The sequence below is a fragment of the Megalobrama amblycephala genome, linkage group LG19 (assembly GCF_018812025.1).
Source record: "Megalobrama amblycephala isolate DHTTF-2021 linkage group LG19, ASM1881202v1, whole genome shotgun sequence".
In the NCBI taxonomy this organism is placed as follows: Eukaryota; Metazoa; Chordata; class Actinopteri; order Cypriniformes; family Xenocyprididae; genus Megalobrama; species Megalobrama amblycephala.
The window spans coordinates 37037399-37065227 of NC_063062.1; the positions used below are offsets into that span (position 1 = coordinate 37037399).

The 27829-nt window shown below is 37.9% G+C and overlaps 1 protein-coding gene across 3 annotated transcripts in view; it reads left to right on the forward strand.

The window, feature by feature from the left end:
* Positions 1-11591: 11591 nt before the first annotated feature.
* Positions 11592-27829, forward strand: part of insyn1 (inhibitory synaptic factor 1) — an 84868-nt gene continuing 68630 nt past the window's right edge. Inside the window, exons 1-3 of one of the 3 annotated variants that reach the window (XM_048169151.1) lie at positions 11592-12327; positions 12523-12822; positions 12971-13716. In XM_048169151.1, coding sequence (XP_048025108.1) covers positions 13573-13716 — 144 coding nt within the window. In that variant the 5' untranslated portion in view covers positions 11592-12327; positions 12523-12822; positions 12971-13572. Of the gene's footprint in view, positions 12823-12970; positions 13717-27829 lie in introns of all 3 variants that reach the window. The other 2 variants (XM_048169152.1, XM_048169150.1) reach the window with 2 other exon arrangements.

Below are 27829 nucleotides of genomic sequence, written 5' to 3' on the forward strand. Positions count from 1 at the left end.
GATTTATAAAGAATGAAGTTGTGTTTATGAATTATACAGACTGAGAAGTGTTTAATAATGAAAATAGCGACGGCTCTTGTCTCCATGAACAGTGTTGGGGAAAGTTACTTTTAAAAGTAATGCATTACAATATTGCGTTACTCCCTAAAAAAGTAACTAAATGCGTTACTTCGTTACTTTTTATGAAAAGTAATGCGTTATATTACTTTTGCGTTACTTTTTCTCACCGGGGCTGGGCTTGCTTGTTTGTTTTTTAATAACAACAAAAAAAGTTCTATTTTTGGCAAAAAGGCCCTTTCACACCAAAAGTGAAATGAATAAGCCTCAGGCTGAAGGAAATGCATATTTACACCTGTACAGTAGAGGGCGCAGCTCAAACAAACCTTTCAGCTGTGCTGCCATTCTGGATTAAAGAAGAATAGATACAGGAGAAGGAAGTTCTAGTTCTTATTTCTAAATCTAATCTAAAGTATTTTTGCTTATTAATTGGTTGAATTAGGTATATTGAAGGTCAGCAGTAAAGACATTGGTTAATAATTTAGATTAAATACATAAAGTATATTTGTGTAATTTAATATAGTTTATTATTACAGGTTTGCAGAAATTCTGAGATTGCATTTCACTGTTTTTATTCATTTTGAGGAATACTGAATGTTTTCGTCCAACTGAGATGAGTAAATGCATGTTCACATTTAGTCTAAAACTACAATAACCATCATGCTTACACAGCGCACACAACATCCTCTGCACTTTGTTTCTCTCAATATGGGGACAGGAGATCTGTCAGTCATTAACTGTGAAAAGTAACTTGCGTTACTTATTTGAAAAAGTAACTTAGATATTTTGTTGTAAATTGAAAAAGTAATGCGTTACTTTACTAGTTACTTGAAAAAGTAATCTGATTACGTAACTCAAGTTACTTGTAATGCGTTACCCCCAACACTGTCCATGAATACAGTAAGAAACGATGGTAACTTTAACCACATTTAACAGTACATTAGCAACATGCTAACGAAACATTTAGAAAGACAATTTACAAATATCACTAAAAATATCATGTAATCATGGATCATGTCAGTTATTATTGCTCCATCTGCCATTTTTCGCTATTGTTCTTGCTTGCTTACCTAGTCTGTTGATTCACCTGTGCAGATCCAGACATTACTGGCTGCCCTTGTCTAATGCCTTTCATAATGTTGGGAACATGGGCTGGCATATGCAAATATTGGGGGCGTACATATTAATGTCCCAACTGTTATGTAACAGTCGGTGTTATGTTGAGATTCACCTGTTCTTCTGAGGTCTTTTAAACAAATGAGATTTATATGATAAGAAGGAGGAAACAATGGAGTTTGAGACACACTGTATGTCATTTCCATGTACTGAACTCTTGTTATTTGACTATGCCAAGATAAATTCAATTTTTCATTCGAGGGCACCTTTAATGTTTGGTTGATTTTAGGCCCAGTATGTATATGTCTACAGTAGAGAAAGATTTTGTTGTTCTTCCTATGACAAGCCCTTCTTCCCCTTACGGTGTTTTTGGTGATAGCGAAGGCCGTGTTGGTTGGTTACTACTACTTATTATTCCACATTTCAGGTTTCTGTCCTCTGTCGTGTGTCCATGTGGTGTTTTCTGTGTGCAGAGGTCAGTAAGATAAATGAGTTCTTCTCGTGAGGATCAGTGGTTGTATTTCTCTGTGTTTTTCACCTCAGCTCGCACAACCCTCTGCACCCTAAATAGAGCACTCAGTTTCAAAGAGGAACGACAGCAGGGCATTATGTGCTTTGTTACGAGGAAGGATTTTCCTGTGTGTGTGTGTGTGTGTGTGTGTGTGTGTGTGTTTGTGTGCACCTATAAGCTGATGCTCAAGGCTACGGACAGAGCTGGCTGACTGCAAGCGAACAGATGCCTGCCTGTAGCAGCGATGACAGGCTTTGAGAAGGGCTGAAGGGCCGCCTACTGAGCACTTTGCTCTGTGATAAGTGGGATGACTTCTCCTTCCTTCAGCCTGGCACACAGACCTGCATTACCAAGAATATCCTAGGGGCAACACTGCAGAATAAACCTCCTGAACCACTATTGTTATGCGTGACCACTGATATTTGACACACAGGATTTTCTCTGTAACATCTCGCCATTGTGAGCCTCTATAATTTGGTATCTGATTTGTTTTAGAGAACTGCTATTGGATTTCCAGTTCCAAGATGAAATTAAAACTTTCTAAAACTTTTCACAAGATATTGTCCACCAAATATTAGGTGTAAGTTTTGCTTTTGTTATTTATATTGATCCGCTAAGACAGACTCTATGGGCAACCTGCATGCATTTATTTGATTTCTAGATATTAAGTATACATTTCTGTTTAGCATTTATTTTATTCTATATTGATTCACTGAGGCAGACTCCAAGGCCAACGTGCATTTATTTCATTTCATTTCTAGAAAGAAAACATGAGTATAAAGAAAATGAGAAAGAAAAAAAAGTGTGAAAGGTCAAAATCTTAGAGATAGTTCCCCCAAAAATGTTTTTTCTAACCCATATGATAACAATATTATTTTAGTATCACTAACATTATTATTAGGGGTTCAAGTGTGTAGCGCTGAAACCCTATTGTAATTGTCAAATTTTCCAAGGATCAGCATTCTTCCCTAAAAGTGATCAGGCAGACCGAACCGTGAGTGGCAGAGACTTAAAACTCTGAGGGCTGGTAGTACTGAAGTGTTTTATGTCAGTGGAATCGTTGGCTCAATACGGACAAAATGCATGCAACCATAGGTTTTTGGCCTGATTGTAACCAAACCAGTGCAGCAATATTCTCTGGAGTCTGATTGTCAATAATTATCAAAGAAAAAATTTCTATTCACGGTCTCTAAGGGCTGCCAAAACGTTTGATGTGGGTGGAGCCACTTTTACGCACAGCTCATTCTGTGATCACATGAAAAAGGACGCAGCAACTGGCCACTTGGTGGCGCTATAACATGAAAAAATCATGAAAAAGAACTACTTCACCGTTAGTCCCACTGACTTGAAAATGGGCATGCAGTGTATTTGTCTGAGGTGCCATGACTGTCTCTGAGGACAGTGACGTATCTCAAAAAACATCTGCCATCGGCCAATGAATTTTGAGCAGCTATCAGACAAGGTTAACGGAGGCCGATTGGAGTGAAACTTGCCGGGCCTGTTTGATTTACGGCCCTAGAGACCTGGGAGAAATTCAAAAGAAATCAGCCACTCACCCACAAGAGTCGTACCACATGGTAGAACTCCTCATTCTGAGCAACTTTGCCTCTAGGACCACCACTGTCCATCGAATCATTTGTTAAATATTGGAAATTATTTCAAAAAACAACTTTGGTGAACTAGTCTTATGTTTTTGGCTCAACCTCGATAACCATTAACCCTCTGGAGTCTGAGGCTGATTTGGGGCCTGGAGAAGTTTTGACATGCCCTGATATTTGTGCTTTTTTCAGTTGTTCATAAACATATTAATGGAAGAAGTGTCATTACACTGTATTCAGCACAAACTAGGCTACAATAATATGTGAGGAACATGTATGTACATGTTTGTGTTTTTGAAGGAATAACGTTTATGCGTGGTTATTGAAAAAACAAAAAACTTAAGTCACTGAAATAAAGCCAAATATATATATATTAAATCTGTGTTCACAAGACTTCTGGGTATTGGAGGTTGTAGACTAGAGTTTTTGCTTCAGAATTATGTAAAAATTATGCTGCCTACTCCTTCATATAAAACAATATATTGATTTAGTTTTTGTAAGACACTTTTTGTCAAGAAACACAGTATGCGTGGAGGCGTGAATCGTCATGAATAATGGGTGATTCTCACCTGAGAAGACAAAAGAATCGCATAATAATGACCTGAAATGACTTGCATATTAATGAGCTCTTTCAGTCAGGTAGGCTGTGAAAAAACCCTCTGTGATCATGTCTCAAGCTCATCATAGTGTATATCAAACATACAGAAAAAACAGCAATACTGTGAAATATTATTACAATTTAAAATAATGGTATTCTATTATATGCTTTAAAATATAATGTATTTCTGTGATGCAAAGTGTCTGAACACTTATGTAACCTCTATGGCATTTTATATAGCCTTTTAGCTTAAAAGCATGCACATTTGGAGAAATATTGATTGATTCTCATATGTTTATGTCAATTTTCTATACAGAGGTGTAATATTTATTCAATATTTATTGTCATCATTATGAGCGCTGGATACTGTGTTTTCAATTCATACTTGCAGCCGGAGGGCGCTCTGTGCATTTTTAGTCCACAAATGCCTCCTAAAAGAAGAACAACCATGTGACTCCAGGAACTAACAGAGGCCAAAGATCACTATAACATCCAGATAAACAGAATTTGCGTCTGAATAGCGCTACCTCCGTGGGCGTGGCCGCATTAGCGGATAATGAGCTGAATCACAGACTTCTGACATGGCTCTTTTTTCATACAGATCACATAAACACAGAATTTTGGTTTGCAATTTGATGTACACAATTTGAAACCTGACATTTCAATGTTTTTTTTTAGACATAAGTCTCAGTTTTGTGTCATTAGTGTTCACTAAGTTACAGTTCATTTTCTGAGAACTATCAGATTGGACTTCGTTCAGAGGGAGACGAGAGATCACGCATCATGTTAGTTTTCTTTATTTTGCAAAAAGCACAACATTTTGAGTGTACACAAATAAAAGAAGATATTCCACAGATTAAAATGGTGTATAACTCTTAAAAGGCCTTAAAGAGCTTGAACCCCGATAACTGCTGCTCGCAGCTATATTTATAATTATCATTGTAGTCTGTATTACTATTTTGAAAGTTTATATTTTCATTTTTGTTTTCATTTTAATTTCAGTTCAAGTTTTAGTAATTTTGTTATATTTTTGATCATTTTTATTTGTTTTGTAATGTCTATATAGTTTTTATTAATTCTAATTTTATTTAATTGTATTTTATAATATATTATTTTATTTTATTTCAGTTAAACTGTACTTTATTTCAAGTAACGATGATGTTTGTTGTTGTTGTTGTTGTTGTTGTTGTTTACCGATGAACACAAAAACAGAAAGTTTGAAGGAGCCTTTAGATGCAATAAAATACTTTAATTATCTTTACTGCTATGTGACATCTAAAGGTGGCATGTTTAATTTAAGAGCTACATTGGAGGACAAGATTTCCAGTGATATTGGTATGTTCATCACTCATTTTATGAAGACATGGTATATAGTGCACAAAGCACCTTTATAACACTTATATCATGCTTTTATTTGTCATTTTAGAGCTTGACCATGCAAACACACCCTTAAATTATATTATGTGGAAAAGAGCAGCCAGGACATTCTTCAGAATCTCTTCTTTCGTGTGAAACCATAATATCACATCATATAATATTATTTTTGGGACCTATTCCTTTAATAGCAAATATGCACAAAGCATTAAACAATCTGCCCACTGCCTCCATTCCCAGAAATCTGTGTTAAGTTCTTACACCAACTGCATCAGTCAAAAGCAAAATCCCAAGTTTCCTTTATTTACTGAGGCCAAGCATGGTAAAATGAGACGTTATCTAAGAGGAAAGTGCTAGAATGGCACTGCATCCGCACTTGTCTCCATAGCGATGATATTGAGTGACATCTCGGCCTTGATTATGTTTGCGCGAGCTGCGAGTGAATCAAAAGAACTGGCACAGCCACAATACCAGTAATCTGCACTCCTCAGTCAAACACCCTGCGTGTCAATCTCCACATCACATCAGATGCATCATGGCTGTGCTGTGCGCTGACATTTCGAATGCAGTCCGATTTCTTAAGCATTACATAACTGGCGTAAAGTTGAGTTTCCTGAAAGGTGCGCGGCTCTAAACGAGGCGAGGCAGGGAGAGAAATGAGACGATCCGTATTGGTGGGACTCCTGCTGAATGACGAATAAGGTGCTTCGGCTCGTTAGCGCTCCGGTGGGGAAGTCGAGGCTGATTGGTGATGCGCAGTCCGTCAGCGAGCTCCACGGCAACCACACATAGCCGTCGGCAAACAGCAAACCAAACCGACTTGAGCTCAGGGAGGCTGTGCCGCCTGCAAGGACAATGAGAAGATGTGTTTGAGAAAGACAGGAGGACACAATGATCATTCATGAAGAAGAAAAGTGAGCGGGTAAATGAAATGATGGGCTGGGTGACCTCTCTTTCTCTCTCTTTCTCCATCTCACTCCATTGTTCTGTCTGCTGTTCCTGGGCAGTATGAATGCTCTGTTTGCAAAGCATCACCTACATTTTTAACTGTCCTACAGATAAACAAGAAATAACTGAGATGCCCGCTCACACGCACATTTATACATCTGACAAATGAGGAAAGGGAGCTGAAAAAATGTAAGCTGAGAGGTTCAGGTCTATAAATGTGGGGAGGTAAAGTAAAGCAATAAGCCACTGGAGGATGTGTGTTATAGTGATTTTATCATCGTATGGGTTGCTCCTATTTCTGTAAAAATCCCCTTCATCATGGTAAAGTCACTGTAATGCATGGTCTCGGCCTCTCAGGTTAAATGTTATCGTCCCACTTTATATTGTGTCTTTGATACAATGCACTTATTGTGCACATATACGTTTTACATTGTGCTTATATTTAAAAATACCTGCATGTAATTACAGGTGTAATGAATTAATTTCTGAACCTTTAATTTCTGATTAAATCTACCTGTGCCTAACCTTACTCGTATCCTCAATAGTGTTTTTCAATACATCAACAAGTTCATGAATAAGTACATTGTACCTAACATTTGTTGTTGTTGATGTAAGTACACCTAATTAAATAATAAAGGCACCTAATATTTAAAAATAATAATAATAATTAGCCTAACTGCGGGCTGTTAACTTTACTATTATTGAATGTGATGTCATGGTAATGGTTTTATTGGCATTTAATTTTATAAAGTAAAAAAAAAAAAAAAAAAAATCAGTGTTATTTTAGTATTATATATTTTTAGCTGGACTTTCTCAACACACGCTCATTGGAAAAACATGCCGCTACCAACATTTTCGCTCCAAAAACATACCCATACATACAATTCACTGCAGCTTCACAAGATGTAATATAAGTCTCTGGTGTCCCCAGAATGTGTCTGTGAAGTTTCAGCTCAAAATACCCCACAGATCATTTATTATAGCTTGTTATAGTCAAATTTGCCCCTATTTGGGTGTGAGCAAAAACACGCCATTTTTGTGTGTGTCCCTTTAAATGCAGAAGAGGGCGGAGCTTTAACAGCTCAACAACAACAAAGCTGGAGAATCTCACGCAGCCAAAATGAGGATTGTCAGTAACGGTGTTCAGCCTTACATTGTTCAAACTGGAGTCGACACTGATGGAGAGACTCAGGAAGAAGTTACAACTTTTAGACGTTTCTGAATGGTTAGTGGATAAATTGATGTAGTTGCTGTGGAGTTGATTCAACTCATCCACTAGCGTGTGCCGTCATGACGAAGTCCGACGAAGCCAAGAAACTCATTGCATTACTTAATACTTATATTTTCTTCATCTTCCTCGCTTGCGAAAAAAATGGCGGCATCGTTGGTGAAAACGTGCAGATTAAGGGATGGTAATATTATAATAAGTCCCTACATCACTAGGGGAGTGAAATATGAGCAGCTCGTTTTTTCACATGCTTGCAGAGAAAGGCAAAACAACAACCTGGTCTCATGACAAAAACGTGCCCCTGGGCACATTTTCAAGATTCGCGAAATACGTACCAGTGAGTACATATCGCTGCAGTTTCGATGCGAAATGTCCACTGAGCGGTGCTAAAAGCGTGTTCCTTTTTTGCTGGAGCAGATAATAGGGTGAATGCGGTACGTTTTTATGACGTTGCTATTTAGACGAATCGCCGCGGTTCTTGATTTGACATTTGCACTCCATTTCGTTTTAAAATAACGTCCCATCGACGCTACGCCTAAACCTACCCAATGGCGTTAACAATCGTCCGTGATCGTATACCGTTTTTCAGCTCGTTTAGATATCTTTTTTTTTTTTTTTTTTTGCCCCAGTCAGTCGCCTTTCACGGGATTCGTACCCAGGCAGGGGGGGAATCGACTCCTCGTCGTAAGTCCAACTCCGTATCGGCGGAGCTACCGAGCAAGCTTGGTTGCAGCCAACAAAAGCGAAACGCATAGATCCGGAAAGGCCAAAGTAAGTTTGTTTACAAATCGGACACTCTGGTAAGAACAGAAGCGTTTTGAAGTCGTGACATGATATTGCGCGAGGAGACGTCAAAACGAGTCTTTATGAATCCACAATCCGACCCCGGCCATCATCGAAACCGTATGTGAAAACGAGCCAAAGTGCTCATTGACGTTTTACGGGCCTCTAGCATTCGTTTCTGTCGGAAACTGCAGCGAGACGTATGCGCCGGTACGTAATTTTGTGTCTCCCGAAAACTTTCCCACGGGTACGTCTCTCCCATGAGACCAGGTTGCAAAACAAAGTTACTGGGTTGTCCTTTTTTCATGTTTTCTGGGTTGGTAGATGCACCGGGAACACGATTACAGCACTTAAACATGGAAAAAGTCAGATTTTCATGATATGTCCCCTTTACTTAAAGCTTTTGTAATTTAGTTTTGTGTTATCACATTTTATTTATATAGTTTTATTAATTTTTAATTTTTATTTGTGTAAATTGAGTTAAACTAAATGAAAAAAGCAATTTCTTTATTTCAAGTAACAAAGGGTTTTTTTTTTTTTTTTTTAACTCTAATAACCTGCTTTATTTTTATAAACCTCATGTGTGAAATGAAAATAAAATAAAATTGCAAACAGGATTCTTCTCAAGTACTGGAAGAGTTCTCATGTCTTCACATAAATATTTTATTAATTTAATAATGTAAAAAACAAACAAACAAATGCATACATATCCAGTGATAAATGTGCAAAATGATTTTCAAAACATTCTCATGAATGAACAGAAGCTTCTTCCACACATGGCCCTGTGGCCTCTGTGTTGCTCTTCTGTGAGTTTCCAGGGACTTCACTACACCACTGTGCCACCTTGTGGAGAGGAGAATCACAGGTTTGCAATAAGAAAAAATGACGTGTGCTAGAAGAAGTTGGCTTTATATGCCACATACATGTGTTTTAAAATAGCGGCGTGAAGCATGCAGCTGCTGACCTATAGCAAGCTCTGGCTGTGATGTCTTTCTGAGAGGGTTAGAACACCTCTATCGACCGGCTGGGTCCCTCAAGTTTTGGTTTATGAGAAAAAATAAATCCTTCTCATACCCTCACACACAAACAGAGACACTTCGGCTGTATCTCGAGCCAGCCAAATACTGACTTGTCTAATAAAAAGATACTTGATCTTGAAGTATCAAATAACGGGGGTAGGATTGCTCAATGCTGTGTAAACAGAAGTGGTCAAATAAACCCCACGGGCTGTAGACTCTCGCTTTCTTCTTCTCCAACACTTTCTTTATTCCTCTCTCTCTCTTTATTCCCTCGCCCTCTCTCTGTAGTACCACATTACCCGAGTGATTTCCTCTGGAGGAACACCTGTGAAAGCACGAGCGTGTGGCCCTGCTAGAAAAATATTGCGTTCTATAAAACTTCTCCATAATCGGGCCAGGTGCAATAAATCCAGGACGGAAATATTAAGTGGGGCTGATATTTCCTTGGCCTCTCTCCAGCTCCGCTAGTAAAAACCAGCAGTCAGAATGACCTTAGCGTTAAAGAAATATCAAGGAGGAGGACGGCGATGGCAGTCAAACGCCCGCTACTCGTGTGTGTCGATGATTCTTCGGCAATTACAAATGTGCTTCAGCCGACTCCGTTATTAATGTTCATTAGACGCCAAATTACGCTAAACAGGATTATGGAGTGCTGTAAAGGTGTTTAAGAGAATTTGAAATGATCTGTGACTTTTAAAGGCGATCGCAAGGACATCAGCAGTGCAACTGCTCCTCTAAACCTACTCACTTCTATATAGATCTGAGAGAATAATGCCACATCATCCTCCACCTACACACACACACACACACACATTCACTCTGACCCTACATGTGAACACACACACACACACCGCTACACACATTGGCTTTACGTATAAGCGAATTCAAGCACCCGAAGCATTATAGATAATCTTATTTCACAGATTCGCAGAGCACACTGCCTTTGGGACACATTTGCTTTTGTAAACGGAGAATTCACCCATCACACTCTTCACAGCTGTAGATCAATAGGCCCTTAATTAACCCACATCTAAATACATAATAAACTCGTCATAACTAGATTTGAATTTCCTGAAGGGAATATCAACGCTTGCATAGTGGTGTTAGGTACGTTTGTAAAGGTAAGTTTAGGATTGCAAATATGATGATTGACAGTTACATTATAAAAAAGTAAATGGGAGATTTTCAAACTTTGATTTCACATTTCTTAAAACTAGAAAGTTTAGACTGAAACGATCAACAAAACAGTTTGAATTGAAGTGGTTTCGGTTGAATTAATTGCAGAAATGTATGGAGAAGAACAAATACAGAGGAAAGTCAATATACAGTGCTCTAAAAACACAGTGTGCCGACTCTAAACATATGTTTGAAGCCAAATGTGCACATTGTATTAATGTGCGGAGTTTATGAAGGGGAAAATGTTTTATTGATCAAAGCGGAAGATACAAAAGGGAATATTTTACTCAGCATCATTTTCTCAATTTGTTGGAGCCTGTGAGTGGTGAAAGAACAAAAAACTACAGAAACCCTCCCATCAGTGTTTTTAATTAAAAAGCTGAAATATTTGTGTGTGTGTGTGTGTGTATACATATATATATATATATATATATATATATATATATATCCACAAAACCAGTCATAAGTAGCACAGGTATATTTGTAGCAATAACAATACATTATATGGGTCAAAATTATCGATTTTTCTTTTATGCCAAAAATCATTAGGATATTAAGTAAACATCATGTTCCATGAAGATATTTTGTAAATTTCCTACTGTAAATATATCAAACATTTATTTTTGTGAGTGGATATGCATTGCTAAGGACTTCATTTAGACAACTTTAAAAGTGATTTTCTCAATTTTTTATTTTTTTGCATCCTCAGATTCCAGATTGATTTCCAAATAGTTGTAATTCGGCCAAATATTGTCCTATCCTAACAAACCATACATCAATGGAAAGCTTATTTATTCAGAAATTTCAAAAAAAAAATGTCCATTGTGACTGGTTTTGTGGTTCAGGGTCATATTTATCTATATATATCGTTATTTATCAATCATAAACCATATTTGTTAGATTTGTGCTTAATACAAGAAAAAGAAAACTAGAAAAAATATTGCACTATCTCGTGCAATAATTTGTCTCAAGTAAATTTGTTTGATGATTATGATTTTTTATAACAAGCTAGAACATTTTTCCTGTGCGGAAAGGGATATATAATATATACTGGGAGAGTAAAGGGTTATAGGCACCCATAAATAAAATGGAGGGCTATGAATATACAGACGAAGAGATAGAATTACAGTGTGAAGCTCGCTACTGTCTCTTTAAACCTCCTGGTCCCTCCTCCCTCCCCCTCCAGAGGCAGTGAGAGAGCCGTCTCCACGAGCAGCCAAAGCCTGTCCATAAACTCCAGCCTCTTCCTCCCTCCATCTGGCAGGAGGGACACAGAGAGAGAGAGAGGGAGAGGGGGACCAGAGTGCGCGTGTATCCACAGGGTTTCAAATCGGAGGCAAAGGCAGCATCCCTCCCTCAGTCAGAGACTGTCGTCACGGCGACAGGAGGTGTCTGTTCCACAGCAGCATCACCGGAGAGACGGAATGCGAAGCAGAATCGGAAGCTAGCGGTCGCCGCAGCAACAAGAGCATCCGAGGAGTTCCACGCAGGAGCGGAGAAGCCAAGGCTGCTGGGGGCTCCAAAAGAAAGGGGAACCGGGGGCCAATCTTTCATCCACCACCTCCACCCTCACTCCTCCTCCGCTGAAGGACAGCTCTGAATGAACCCTCCTTCTGACGGTGGGCGAGTGTGGCTGGACGGACAAGTGAAAGGAAAGACATAAAAGAGTGGGATCTTGTGTGGGAAAGGGAGAGAGGAAGACGCCGCGTGACAGTCAATTGACGGTGACTGACGCGATGACAAAACGGACAGGATGATCCGAGCTCAGCCGAGCCGAAAACTGTATTCCCGCTGCTCCTCGGGAGGGAGGAAAGGCAAACCTGCACGCACTTTCTACCACTAACCAGGGGAGAGGTGAGAGCGAGAAAGAGTGCGAGAGATGAAGAGTATTTCCACGGGGGCCGGTGAGATTGAATTTGGTGAGCGTGTTCATTTGTATCTGCTCTTCTTGGTCTCTCTTTGCTGTGTGTAATTGATTTTATGTAGTAAACTGAAGCTTGAACACGAGAAAATCAAGATGTGTGTTTGAGAGACTAGAAAGTGAGGGAGAGAAAAAAATGACAGGAGACGTTACCAGATAAACAGAGAAATTGCTCTCCTTCCTGTCTTTCCAGGTGTTGTGACAAATTGTCTCCTGCCAATTTCGGTAGCAGCAGCAGCAGAGGTTTGAAGGGTCAAGCTCTCCTGTTTCATTCTCTTCCAATCCTCCTGGAGGGCAAAAGACATGGAATTTACCTCCTCTGATGATTTTTTGAAGAACACAGCGCTATTCAAAAAGGGCATCAAAGGGAACTAGATCTCTATCCGTCTACCAAACGGGTGAGAAATGTTTCTCTGACCCGGAGGAAAGGATGCACCATTTCGTCTGACACCCCGTGGGAGATTACGTGTGAAGCATCATCACAACACTTCTTGTAAGTGTAGATATAATTTTGCCGACCGCTCTGACAGCATTAAGTCGGTTGCCTTGGTTTTTCGTTTCAGACACACAGAAACATACATATGTCTCTTTTTTAGCTGAACTAACATCCTCTTTCTCTCTCTCTTTCTCTTTTCTTCCAGATCCAGTTGAAGGAAAAGGAAAGTTGGAATATTTCATCTTTTGGTTTTGGTACTTCAAACACAAGCAAAAAGACTCTTTTTTAGTCATTCTCTGAAAGAAATGCAACTTTGGGAGTTTCCTTTTTCTTCCTAGATTGGATTTTATAAGAGTTCGCAGTGGGCAACATGAGGATCAGTCGCTGAACACAAGCCATGTCTTCATGGAAAAGAAGAATTCTGCATCATAGACAGCAGCTTTCCATCCAAGGACTCGCATATGCACACTAAACACAAATGAACCACTCTTTGTTTCTTCATCCTGGAGTGTGTATTTCTCGGATATAACGTCCTTCAATGATTCCGGCACCTTCCGTTCCATCCGCGTCTGTCCCCCGAGCCCCGAGATGCCCCGCGGTACACAGCAAGACGAGGCTTGACCCCAGACCCAGCGAGGTCTCTCGGCTGCCCAGGCGTATTTAAGATGTTGAACCCTTCCCGTGTGGCCCGAGCCCCAGATCGGATCAGTAGCACTGCGGCTCCCGGAGGCCCCAGACATGGATCGTGGCTCGGCTCGCCCCTGCCCTCAGCGCTCCGCACCCCGGCCCGTGAGCAGCCTGTGAAGGATGTCCCAGAGCGGAGCTCCAGCCCGGGAACCCTCTGAGACCCCCAGTCAGAGAGAACAGATCCGCAGCCACATGAAGATGGTGATCGAGCAGCTGGAAGGAATCCTCAAGGAGTTGAAAGATGTGGCACATGAACTGCGGGAGGTAAGGATCGCGAATCATTTTGGTTGTACTGTTTGGTGGATTCTGTATTGACTTTAGGTGACTGGTTTCTCTCTGAAGAGAAGCAGCGGGAGATAAATAATCAATGCTTTCCCGTCTGAACTGGTGGGTTGTTGTACGGAGTAAATGTGGCCTTGTTCCACTGAAAACCAAACGAGCGGCCTTAACCTGGGAATTTATCTGACTTGGGAACTAAAGAGAGGTGATTTTATCCTAAAGATACTCTCAAAAAAAAAAAAAAAAAATGCTGGGTTAAAAACAACCCAAGTTGGGTTGAAAATGGACAAACCCAGTGATTGGGTTGTTTTAACACAGTGATTGGGTTAAATGTTTGCCCAACCTGCTGAGTAGTTTTATTTAACCCAACTATTGTTTAAAAATGACTGTATGTCTGGCTTAAAATGAACCCAAAAGAGGTTGGAAATTAAAAATGAGACATAATTATAATCAAAAGGTGAACATTTATTAAGCAATTTACTAAAAATGTTTAATTATTATTCATTAAACTTATTAATAAATGTTCATTTAGTAAACCTATTAATAAATGTTTATTTCCAACATATTTTTGGTTCATTTTAAGCAAGCAATAGTTGAGTTAAATAAAAACTACCCAGCAAGTTGGGCAAACATTTAACCCATTCTCTGGGTTAAAACAACCCAATCGCTGGATTAAAACATCCCATTTGCTGGGCTAAAATACCCCAATCGCTGGGTTAAAACAACCCAATTGCTGGGTTAAAACAACCCAATCGCTGGGTTAAAACATCCCATTTGCTGGGCTAAAACAACCCAATCGCTGGGATAAAACAACCCAATCACTGGGTTAAAACATCCCATTTGCTGGGCTAAAACATCCCAGTCACTGGGTTAAAACAAAACAAAACCGCTAGGTTAAAGCAACCCAACCGCTGGGCTAAAACAACCCAACCGCTGGGTTTAAACAACCCAATTGCTGGGTTAAAACATCCCATTTGCTGGGCTAAAACAACCCCATCACTGGGTTAAAACAACCCAATCGCTGGGTTAAAACAACCCAATCACTGGGTTAAAACAGCCCATTCGGTGGGATAAAATACCCCAATCGCTGGGTTAAAACAACCCAACCGCTGGGTTAAAGCAACCCAACCGCTGGGTTAAAACAACCCAATCACTGGGTTTGTCCATTTTCAACTCAATTTGGGTTGTTTTTAACCCAGCATCTTTTAGAGTTCGTATAGTAGGTGCACTTTTCCCGTGACAAATGACGTGATACATGTCGGGAATCTGTTGCGATGCCAAATGATGGAATGGTTACAAAGTGATTTCGCTGGAAAAATAGAAAGGGAACAGATAAGTGAGAGGCAGAGGAGAAAGGGAAAGAGGTGTGCAAGGTAGGAGTCGGGCTTGGCAATGCAATAGTTATGTAAGCACTTTGTTATCGGCTGAATTCCTACTGTATTCTACCAACTGCCATGGTTACAAGATGAAAAGATTCCTCTGTATGTGTGTGTGTGTGTGTGTGTGTGTGTTCCTCTCTCTGTGTTTAGGAGTGAGCTGACAGCATAGAAAAAAGACAAGTGTGTGTCTGCGTCAATGTCACATTTCAGCTGAATAGATTTGTGTGTCTAAGAAAGGTACTTGGAACAGAATTTTGTTTAGAAATGAAAGTGATGAGTATGTTTGGCTTTTTATGAGAGAATTATGCTTTTTGCTACAGTCACAAGACTTGTTTCTCTCTCTCCATATGGACGTTGAATATTTCAGCTCACACTAGCTTGTACACCAGCTAAAATTCACCCTTTCCGAACCATCCCTCATCCTTCGAGCTCCAGCATCTGTTCCCCTCCAGATTAGCCAATCCAGCTCGTACCTCCAGACCGTGTGGTGTAGAGCCGGGGGAGGCGGCAGAACTACACCCTCGAGTCTCTCCCTCGTGCCCGAACGTGATTGATGATGTGGGAATAATGCTCGCTCCGGCTATTTATAAACACCAGGACTCGGCGTAGCCCGGTAAACGGCTCTACGCCCACACTACATATGGATCAGGCTAAAAATAAAGTCAAATGTTTAAAAGCTGACGGGAAAGTGTGTGTGTGTTTGAGTATATGGGATGGCTGTAGAGCTTTACGTTAAGGAGTATTGATGATCAGTCCGGGGGAAGATGTGTAGATGGTGAATGTTGGATAAAATCTTTAATTCTTTTGGCTGTTTTAGAGGACTGCCTGATGGATGACACTCAGTGCTGAATGATACTTCAGGGATGCGCAATAATGGGGTCACATCGCACGTAATGAGACTGCAGACTCCGCCTGAGTGTGTGTGTGTGTGTGTGTGTGTGTGTGTGAGAGAGAGGTTTTGCCTACACTCTAGAAAAGGCTGGGTTAAAAACAACCTAAGTTGGGTTGAAAATGGACAAACCCAGCAATTGGGTTGTTTTAACCCAGTGGTTGGGTTAAATGTTTGCCCAATGTGCTGGGTAGTTTCATTTAACTCAACTGTTGTATAAAAATTACTGTATTGCTTGCTTAAAATGAACCCAAAATATGCTGGAAATTAACATTTATGAATATGTTTAATAAATGAGCATTTATTAATAAGATAATGAATAATAAACAATAAACATTTATTACATTTCTTGTTAATAAATGTACACCTTTTGATTATTATTGTTGCATCTAGTAATTGTGTCTGATTTTTAATTTCTCACCTATTTTGGATTCATTTTAAGCCAGCCGTATAGTCATTTTTAATCAGTAGTTGGGTTAAATAAAACTACCCAGCAGGTTGGGCAAACATTTAACCCAACCACTGGGTTAAAACAACCCAATTGCTGGGTTTGTCCATTTTCAACCCAACTTGGGTTGTTTTTAACCAAACATTTTTTAGAGTGTACATTGTAAGGACCGAATGTCCCCATAAGGACAGTAAAGGCTGAAGTCACATACATTGCAATGGCTTGGTAAACATACAAAATAATGTCTTAGTTGAATTATTAAAATGTAATTCTGTGAGGGTCAGGTGATATAAAACATCATTAGCTCTGTGCAAAAACAGCAGAAGTCAATGGGAATGTGTGTTTGTTGTATTGACACATCAACAAGTAGTTTTGCTTGTAGAAACATTTGCTTTTCTTCCCGTTTGGGAGCGTTAGATCAAAACCGTTACAGTTAAACCATCTCTACCCCTCATGGGCCACAGAGAACTGATGCTCATGGTGTTTGAGAGCGTGTGTCTGTGTGTGCTCGAGTATATGTGTGTTTATACCCTTTAACCCTGTTTGACTTCAAAGTGCTGCAAGTTTGTGCTGAGATGGAAAAGACTTATGTAACTCTACCAGTAACTTACATAAAACAGCACAAACAGCTCTGAATTAGTCATCAGTTCTGTCATTCTGCAGGAATTTAGCATCTCACACGAGCCTGAAATCTTTTCGCATCTCCTCCCATCCACTCAAACTCGAATTCAACCCCCCAAGCTTTTGCTGCCGCACTTTTTAATTAATGCTAACCGCCTCAGGCTAAGATCATCCTTGCAAACAAACGCTGAGGGAAATGCTGTCATTCTTTCTCCTCCGATGTTCAAGGAGGAGACGTGGTGCAAACAAAAAGACTGGTTTGGGCAACTCTTTGATGGGTTTCATTGAAAATATAGACAAACTGGAGAAATCATACTACATTTTTTTTCGCCCATTCATGACTGAAGAAAAAAATATTCTTAAATTACAACTGACCTTAAATTAGAAACTAACTTGACAGCTAGTGATCACTCTTTGACATTTTGATAATAGCTAATCATTTTGATAAAAAGGTCATGCGAGTTTGGAGCGACAGAACTGGACTGACTAAATTTAGACATTTGATTCAACATTTGTTAATACGTTTAATGAATAATAATTAAACAATAAACATTTATTAAATTGCCTATTAATAAATGTTCACCTTTTGATTATTATTGTTGCCTCTAGTAATTCTGTCAGGACCACTATCATCAGATATGCTTAATAATTGCATAGAGTTTGTATTGGTGTTATGGTTCTGTTCTGGGCAAGAACTCCTTGTGCATCCATGCAGCCTAGCATGGATAAGAGCAGCAATACCCCCCCTAGGGTAAACACAACAGAACCAATATATGCAGATATAATTAATGTCAATAATTTAACATGTACACATATTTCAAGAATTAGTTTGAATCATAAGGCCAATCCTGACTGAAGAGAGGAGGAGCTGAGGATGGAGGAAGGTAATTAGCTCCTGAGAATGCAATAGCTGCTGATAATACTGAAGAGCTTATATATGGGTGCTGTTATAGGTGTCGTATTCCTATAGGTAGACGTGAGTCACCTGATGCGAGCTTGACTGACGTGACCTGCCAGAACTGACGCTAACGCTGGATTTATGTGTCTGAGTTTTAATTTCCAACTTGTTTTGGGTTCATTTTAATATTTTTAAACAATAGGTGGGTTAAATAAAACTGCCCAGCACGTTGGTCAAACATTTAACCCAACCGCTGGGTTAAAATAACCCAATCGATGGGTATGTCCATTTTCAACCCCAGCTTGGGTTGTTTTTAACCCAGCATTTTTTTTTTAGAGTGTACTAATGCTTTACATTTCAAGTTGAATAAACTGGAGTAATGATGCTGAAAATTCAGCTTTGAATATTTTGCAACAATAATAGACAAAAGGTGAATGTTTATTAATAAGCTTTAATATTTTATTAATATAAATGTAATAGTTTAATAGTTTATTAATATAAATTTATTAATAAGCAATTTAATAAATGTTTATTGTTTAATAGTTATTCATTGAACATTAATAAATGTTCATTTCCAACATACTTTGGGTTCATTTTAATTAAGCAATACAGTAATTTTTAAACAATAGTTGAGTTAAATAAAACTACCCAGCAGGTTGGGCAAACATTTAACCCTACTGCTGGGTTAAAACAACCCAATTGCTGGGTTTGTCCATTTTCAACCCAACTTGGGTTGTTTTTAACCCAGCATTTTTTAGAGTGTAATATTCACATAGAAAACAGCTGTTTAAAATTGTAATAATATTTCACAATTTTACTGTTTTTTTTAAAAAATGGTCAGTTGTTTTAAACCTAGCGATTGGGTTGTTTTAACCCAGTGGTTGGGTTAAATGTCTGCCCAACCATTTGGGAAGTTTTATTTAATTCAACTATTGTTTAAAAATTACTATATTTCTTTCTTAAAATTAACCCAAAAGTATGCTGTAGTAATTATGTGTCTGATTATTAATTTCTAACCCTTTTTGGCTTAATTTTAAGCCAGCCATATAGTAATTTTTAAACAGTATTTGGGTTAAATAAAACTACCCAGCACGTAGGACAAACATTTAACCCAACCACTGGGTCAAAACAACCCAATTGCTGGTTTGTCCAGTTTTTAACCCAAGTTGTAGAGTGATATATATATATATATATATATATATATATATATATATATATATATATACACTCTAAAAAATGCTGGGTTAAAAACAACCCAAGTTGGGTTGAAAATGGACAAACCCAGCAATTGGGTTGTTTTAACCCAGCGGTTGGGTTAAATGTTTGCCCAATGTGCTGGGTAGTTTCATTTAACTCAACTGTTGTATAAAAATTACTGTATTGCTTGCTTAAAATGAACCCAAAATATGCTGGAAATTAACATTTATTAATATGTTTAATAAATGAGCATTTATTAATAAGATAATGAATAATAAACAATAAACATTTATTAAATTGCTTATTAATAAATGTACACCTTTTGATTATTATTGTTGCCTCTAGTAATTGTGTCTGATTTTTAATTTCTCACCTATTTTGGATTCATTTTAAGCCAGACATATAGTCATTTTTAATCAGTAGTTGGGTTAAATAAAATACCCAACAGGTTGGGCAAACATTTAACCATATCACTGGGTTAAAACAACCCAATTGCTGGGTTTGTCCATTTTCAACCCAACTTGGGTTGTTTTTAACCAAACATTTTTTAGAGTGTGTATATATATATATATATTCCTTTTTTTTTTTTTTGCATTTGGCAATTTGGCAATTTGGCAATTTGGCAATTTGGCAATTTGCATTCAAAATCCACTTGGTTCCCACTCATGGACACTCACTTTGAATAGTCATGCCACTTCTGGTGCTTCCCTTGGTAAATGTTTGCCAATCACTGGTATCCTCATTCAGTTTGTTGTAGGCTTTTAACTGTAAAGCAGCAGATTTGATCCCACTTAGAGGTGATCCATTAACTATAGACCCTGTTTCTGTCCTACCGTCATTGTGGGCTCGAGCAAAACCACTTAACCCATAGCTGCTCCAAAGGGACTCATTGCAATTGCCCTACTGTAAATTGATTTGAATTAAACATCTATACGTATTAAGCACATTATATTGTTCTAAGATCACACGCTACATGCAAGAGTTTAAGCCTTGCATTATCATGCTGGTTGAAACAGACAACGCTCCCCCTGGAGTCAGCTAGTAGTTGTGCTGAATTTGATGATCAATATATTTCATTAATGAGTCGATTCACTGGCTCTGTCCTCAGCTATCCGATTCCCATCTGAATTCTCTGTGGTACGGAGCACAACATGCAAAAAACCATCGATAACATAAACACTGCCATTACGGTTAAACGCCCCGATGCATAACAGGCTGTCTATGGATTGTCATAAAATACAAGTGCTTGAAATTAAGTGTCAGAAGAGAGTGAAAATTCTTTCTAGGAAAGAGCAAAAGAGAGAGAGGAAGTAGACAGAGACAGAAAGACACAATACGGAGAGGAGACTGTGTCTCACAGCATGTAATGAGAGGGACGAGTGTCATTTGGACAAAGAGTACTTATCTTTGCTACGGTGCAGTGTCTGCAGCTTGGTTAAGTGTCTCTGCCTGAGCTCAGTAATTTGAGAGACTGGTTTATCACACAGAAGCAGAGGGTGTGATGCAACAGCAAACATGGCTTCCTGACAGCTGAGATTTCAGACCAAACTGCTGGGTCTGTTTTAATGTCCTCACTAAAATAATAACGAGACAACTCATTAAAGGAATCGTTTGGCCCAAAATGGACATTCTGTCATCATCCATTCACACTTGAGTCGGTCAAAACACGTACGATGTTCTCTCTTCTTTGAAACACAAAACTAGAGATTTTCAAGAATGTACTATTTTTTTCAAAAAAGAGCCAAAAACACCATATATTTTGAAAGATATATATATACATATATCCAACACGTTGCATATATCCTTCACATATCTGTTCCCATAGATGCTTTAGAGATCTATAGCACTTTTAAGGCACAATCAAGCTAAAGGAGTCAGAGAATGACTTCACTGAAGCACCTCTGATCAAATAACATCAGACTGTGCCGCAGGCTAATTTCTTTTCAATACCACACAAAGCATGTACCGTTGAAGAGTGGCTTTTTACAGTAACAGCATGTCAGCGGTTAAAGTCAAAACCAAATGCTGTTCGCAACCCATTTTACTTATATTAAACAGGATATTTAACGAGAAAAGATTTAGGACAGGATTTGATTTTATCCATCTGGAATTGATTGGATTTTGAAAAGCTGACGTAACAAGCAGGATTTCTGATGTCAGCTGGAAAGGAAAGTCAGTTATTTTTATTATTTTTTTGATGGTGAAGATAGTGTGTTGTGATAAAGATAAGGTAAATCGAGTTTTGATTTTATGTTGACTTTAAATATAATACATAGATAACGGTAAAGTCGCAGCAGAACAAAACTGCAAAAAGTGAAAATGTGGTTGTGTTTCATGCACTGGTGAATTTTTGCGGCTTATTTGGCTTTTCATATTGTGTTGTTTCAGATTAGTGGAACTAAAGCATCCCAAATACAATTTTAAGTGTTTGTTTTAATGCACTTGACCCACTTAACCCATTTTCATCTGTAAATTTCAATTACTATATATATATATATATATATATATATATATATATATATATATATATATATATATATATATATATATATATTAAAGGCAGAGAGTTTGACTGACTTCAGCAGCTTTACACACACCAAACTTTACAGTTTTCTATCTATATTCTAAAGGTTTGTTCATTTATCATCACCTGAACATTTTATTCCAAAAACATGGTGAAAATGTGTTTGTTTTCTAGTTGTTGACAGTATTTTCTGATTTATGGGGTGATTAAAAAAAGAGAAATCCAAAATCTCCTCTGTAAAAAAACTTTAACTCTAATATGTCAATAAAATTAAATGAGAATTTTATACCTGTTGTTATCCAAGCTTCAGATTTATGTTCTGCAAATTAGTAAATATTTAATTAGATATTGCCTAATTTGCATATTCAAATATAACATTTCAGAAAACTTGGAATACAAAAAAAAAAAAAAAAAAATATATTTGCAACTCCAAATGTAATCAATTACCTGGGGAAGTATTGTGATATCTATTAGTTGATTTTTAACTAACTTGCCTAAGGAGCTTTTTCTTCCTCACTTGACTCTTAAAGTCAGCATGAAACAGAAGTTGTGCTTGTATTTTCTCCTCTATTGTGCCGTATATTTGATTAAAACAGCTTCTGGAACAAGAACAAATGTAGGGTGGGGCTTGATTTTGTCTGTGGGGAATTGATTGGATGGTTGTGGTTTGCTATTGGTGGATCTCATGTGAGTGACAGGTTGCCCCGCCCTCGTCATCAGAGAAGAGAAGAGATGCTGCAAGAGGAAGATATTCTGATTACTGCAATATACCATAAAAATAGTAGAATAGTAAATTTAGTCATTTTTGACTTCAATAAAAACTGTTTATTTAGATGTGACCTCATGAAGCACATTTTTAGTCATGTTTTATTCTATTCCAGTGGGGCCGAACATCTGAAAACAGACACACACACACACACTCAGAGAGTGGGAAAGGGAGAGATGAGTGATGGGAGGAGAGATAGTAGCAAGTGATGAGGATAAAGTGTGCAATGAGACGGCGTCTCAGTCCCGCGACAGACAGAGCGAGTGTGACCGGAGCCTCTCTCAGCACGGGCCAATCGGCTCACGGTGTGGAGAGAGACAGAGGGGGGCTTAAACCCCGAATCAAAGGCTGTCGCTCTCTCGCTGGGACTGTTTACTCCATCCACCCCTGCACAGCTTCCTCCCGCACGGGGCACTGAAGGAACCGCATGGCCGTCACTGCTAACTGCACGTCATTCACTAGAGGCGCTGCGATTGTAGAGATTCCTTCATGCAAGTTCAGCAGATCCAACTGTGCTTTGATCAGAAGACAAACCTAGACTGATTCAAAACCTGGTCAACATCTAATCATAGCCCACACTACACTGTAAAAAATGTTGGAAATAAATAAGATTATTGAAGTATGCTTTAAAAAAATAAATGTAACAATGACATTGTAAAATAAAGTGTTACTATGTTACATGCATAATTGCATGCAACTAACCCTAAACCAAACCCTATAGTAAGTACATGTAGTTACTTAATATTACTCAGTACTTAAATGTATAATTTCAGTGTAACAAAGACACCTTAAAGTAAAGTGTAACCCCAAAAAAATCACTTTTGATTCAATGTGCCATTTCTTTGTGAAATTTACTAGCAATTGAAATTGTGAAATTTGAAGGGAAAATTGTTTCTACACCAATTTTTTTCAGTGCACGGAATTGAAGAAAACTGATTTAAATAATGCAATGATGCTTTAACTGTGTAGTTTATAGACCTCTTTGGAGCAGACGTCACAATTACGTCACTTGCAGCTGCGCGCGCATAGTGGTTGCAGAAAAATAGCGGTAGCAATTGGAGGAAAATCTGCAAAATCCACAGAATAAGAGAAAAACGTTTTGTTGTGCCTCTGGATGTTGGAATCGGAATGCAAAAAAAAATATAGTCTTCATTTTTAAAGAAAACCATCATTGAAAACGTCCTTTGAAGCTAAACGGAGATGTTTCACAGACTGGACTGATGACACCTGCAAGGATTAGTCTACTATTAAAGCAGGAATGTGATGTAAACAGTAAGTCTACATAATATTCACATATGCAACTAAGAGGACATACATACATAGCAGTTACAGCATGAAATAATATTTAAAGCTATAACATTTTACATAGATAACTTTTAAACATAGTCTATACAATTTTTATTTCACAATTCTGACTTTTTTTCTTGCATTTGCGTGTTTATGACTCCCAGTTCGGCCATTATAACTTGCAATTGTGAGTTTATTTCACAATTCTGAGGGGAAAAAAGTCAGAATTGTGGGATAAATTGCAATTCAGAAAAGACAGGATAACGAGTACGTTATATCTCACAGTTCTGTTTTTCTTTGTAAGAAATGCGATATATAAACTCAGGTTTGCGAGAAATAAAAGTCAGAATTGTGAGATATAAACTCGAAATGAACTTTTTTTAATTCTTTTATTTCGTGGCTTCCATAGACTGCTACTGCTCAACTGTCATTTTCTGCAACCAGGTAGGCTCCGCCCATAAAAAAAACATCATCGCTGTTTGCAAACACCAAATTGGTCTATAGCCTGTTAACTTGGCACACTTTCCATCACGTCTTTTAATAATCATCATAAATCAGGTATTAAAAGCTTAAACACTCAAAATTCATATGAAATCAGACATTGTGTTACAATTCTTTAAAAAACCTTAAAACCTTTAAGCAGCTTAATTTTTGTGATATCAACTTCAAATTTGGAATAACACAGCAATTTAGAGTTTAATTAAATTGTAAAATATATATTTTGTATAAAAATGCAAAAATGTTTAGCTTTACAGTAAACCTAAACTTCTATAACTTGTGAAGTGGTTTCACTTAAGCAATAATAGTTATAAAAAAGAGACCAACCTTCAAAGCATTCATCAATTACGGCCATTTAAGTTCAGATCTGTGCTCAAATAACAGGTCAAATATATTTAAATATAATTGAAATGATATAACCAAAACCAACATGCATCTTTCACATTCTAAATTGTCGGCAGCAGCTGCGGGTGACTTGTGCTCTGACTCATCGTCTTGTTGACATACTCAAGATGCACAAACTAATTCGAAGTAACAGTCTATTTGCTGCTATCTACATCAACCTAAAACATCCATTTTCGTATTTAAGTGGATAAAAGACAGAAATATTTGTAATTTCCCTAAAAACCCTTGACATTCCCAGCCCTGTATATTCATATATTTTGAGATATTAAAGAGATTTTAACCCTGTAAAGCCTACTGTATCAATTGATACATATATTTCTAAGGCCTCTAAGTGATCAAAACTTTGCTGATAAACGTGTCATCTTCATTAGGGTCTTTTAGTATAATTGTACTAACGACCACCTTCAGCTTTATGCTGTGAAATCTTTATTGATTTACTTACTTTTCAAGGTGAACACCTACTGGACTGAAGCAACTTCTGTTTACTTCAATATCCATACATCATTCTTTAGAAAAGTATCAGATATGATCATCATCTTTTGAGGAAGTCTTATTTGTTCATCTCCCAATCTTAATTGTATTGCATTGCATTAAATTGCATTGCATAAAATATCAGCATCTGCATTAAATTACATATGTTTGCTCAGATTAGGCCTCTGAATAAAACTGAGCTGATGTTTCCTCCATATTCTCTCTATATCATACTACACGAGCCATACAAACCTGCTGTATCAAATATGCCGCTCAACAAAAAACACAAACTCTGTTACTTGCTCTAAAAGAGATGGACCTGTCTGCTCTTTCACGTTGGCTGGCCAGTCCCACTTTGATCCAAAGCTGCCTCCATCCAGCAGGAGACTCAATTTGCTGGAGATTATGGGAAGGCTTTGGTGAAGCCAGAGGCCTGTTAACCGTCCCTCTCTCGCTGCAGCTCGGCCAAACCGGGCAGGAGGAATCAGCCTCGTGGTCAGGGCAGAAGAGAAACCAGCAGCCAAACCCTGGCTTACTTTACCCTCTTTCAAAGACCCATTTCCATTTTCTCCTGACCTCATTTCCTTTGCTCAAATTAATTTCTTAAATTAATGAGTGTCACCTTAGGAATGAGAACGTCTTCAGAGAGGTCTGACGACGCTGCGCTCGATAACGTTAACGTCAGCCCTGTGTGATTACATAACGATTATAAGATAACAACCCCTTGACTTCAAAAACCCCCTTCAAAAGGCTTTTTTTTGGTGTGATAACTGAAGGCCAACAGCAAACAAGCCCGGAGCTACGAAACACTGTGAGCTTCCAGCTTCATTACACCTTCTCCAGACTTGTTCAAGGTGGTATTGACCGCCTCATCATGCTGGTAAAAGCCATGGATTAGCTCCCACTTCGGCTCACACTGGGTCCTCAATCTCTAGTGGCCATTAGAGGCATCCTGGATGCCGAGGCAAAGATTTTCACTTGACTTAAAAGGAATAGTTCACCTAAAAATGAAAATTGTGCCATCATTTACTCACTCTCATGTCGATTCCAAGCCTGTATGCACTCTTCATTCTTCAATAAAACACATTTTAAAGAAACAAAAAAGCTCTAAAAACAGCAAAAAAGCATGTGGTACTGTAAGTGGTCCATATGAATCATGCACTATATTCTAAATGTTCAATAGCTTTAACTTTAATACAAATTAACCTAAATTGAGAGTATTTGTCAGTGTTGAGTAGTACAAAAAAATTGTCCCTCCTTTTATAGATAGATAGATAGATAGATAGATAGATAGATAGATAGATAGATAGATAGATAGATAGATAGATAGATAGATAGATAGATAGATAGATAGATAGATAGATAGATAGATAGATAGATAGATAGATAGATTGATTGATTGATTGATTGATTGATTGATTGATTGATTAAAAATAAATGACCATTTTCTACACTGATTTTAGTGCTCTGATTTGAACGCTCTGTTTTAAGGGGCGTGTCTGCTGTGAGACTTCAGTGTAAACGCCCACTGCTGTGATTGGCTGACATATTTACATATGAAATAAGTATTACATGTGGAACCATCTTGAATACTTTTACTATGTTTTTACTATTATAGGTGTCGAGATTAACAAATGTTGAAAAGTGTTGCATTATACCCTCAAAAAATGCTGGGTTAAAAACAACCCAAGTTGGGTTGAAAATGGACAAACCCTGTGACTGGGTTGTTTTGACCCAGCAGTTGGGTTAAATGTTTACCTAACGTGCTAGGGAGTTTGAAAATGAAAATGAACCCAAAATATTTTGGAAATTAAAAATCAGACACATAATCACTAGAGGCAACAATAATAATCAAAAGGTGAACATTTATTAATAAGCAATTTAATAAATGTTTATTGTTTAATTATTATTTGTTAAACTTATTAATAAATGTTAATTTCCATCCTATTTTGGGTTCATTTTAAGCAAGCGGTACAGTAATTTTTAAACAATAGTTGAGTTAAATAAAACTACTCAGCAGGTTGAGCAAACGTTTGACCCAGTCGCTGGGTTAAAACAACTCAATTGCTGTGTTTGTCTATTTTCAACCCAACCTGGGTTGTTTTTAACCCAGCGTTTTTTAGAGTGTATGTAGATCTGTTCCCATCACATGAAAGGTTGCAGTGATGAGCATTGAGCAGCAATGCAATTTCTGCACTAGTGTTTTCACCATAACTAAAATGCAAACATGATGTAAATACAGTATTTAGAATGAACACTGTTACTATGATGTGGCGTTGCTGTCGGATCCATATCATAAAAGTCTGTTTGCAAAAAGTCTGTTTGCGACAGAATTACCAAATAATCCACAGTGAAATGTACTGAATACAAACAAATAATGCTCTGCTACCCTCTAAAAAATGTTGGGTTAAAAACATCCCAAGTTTGGTTTGAAAATGGACAAACCCAGCGGTTGGGTTAAATGTTTGCCCACCATGTTGGACAATTTTATTTAACCCAACTATTGTTTAAAAATTGCTAAATGTCTGGCTTAAAATGAACCCAAAATATGTTGGAAATTAAAAATCAGACACATAATTACTAGAGCCAACAATAATAATCAAAAGGTGAACATTTATTAATAAGCAATTTAATTATTATTCATTAAACTTATTAATGAATGTTCATTTCCAACATATTTTGGGTTCATTTTAAGCAAGTAATACAGTAATATTT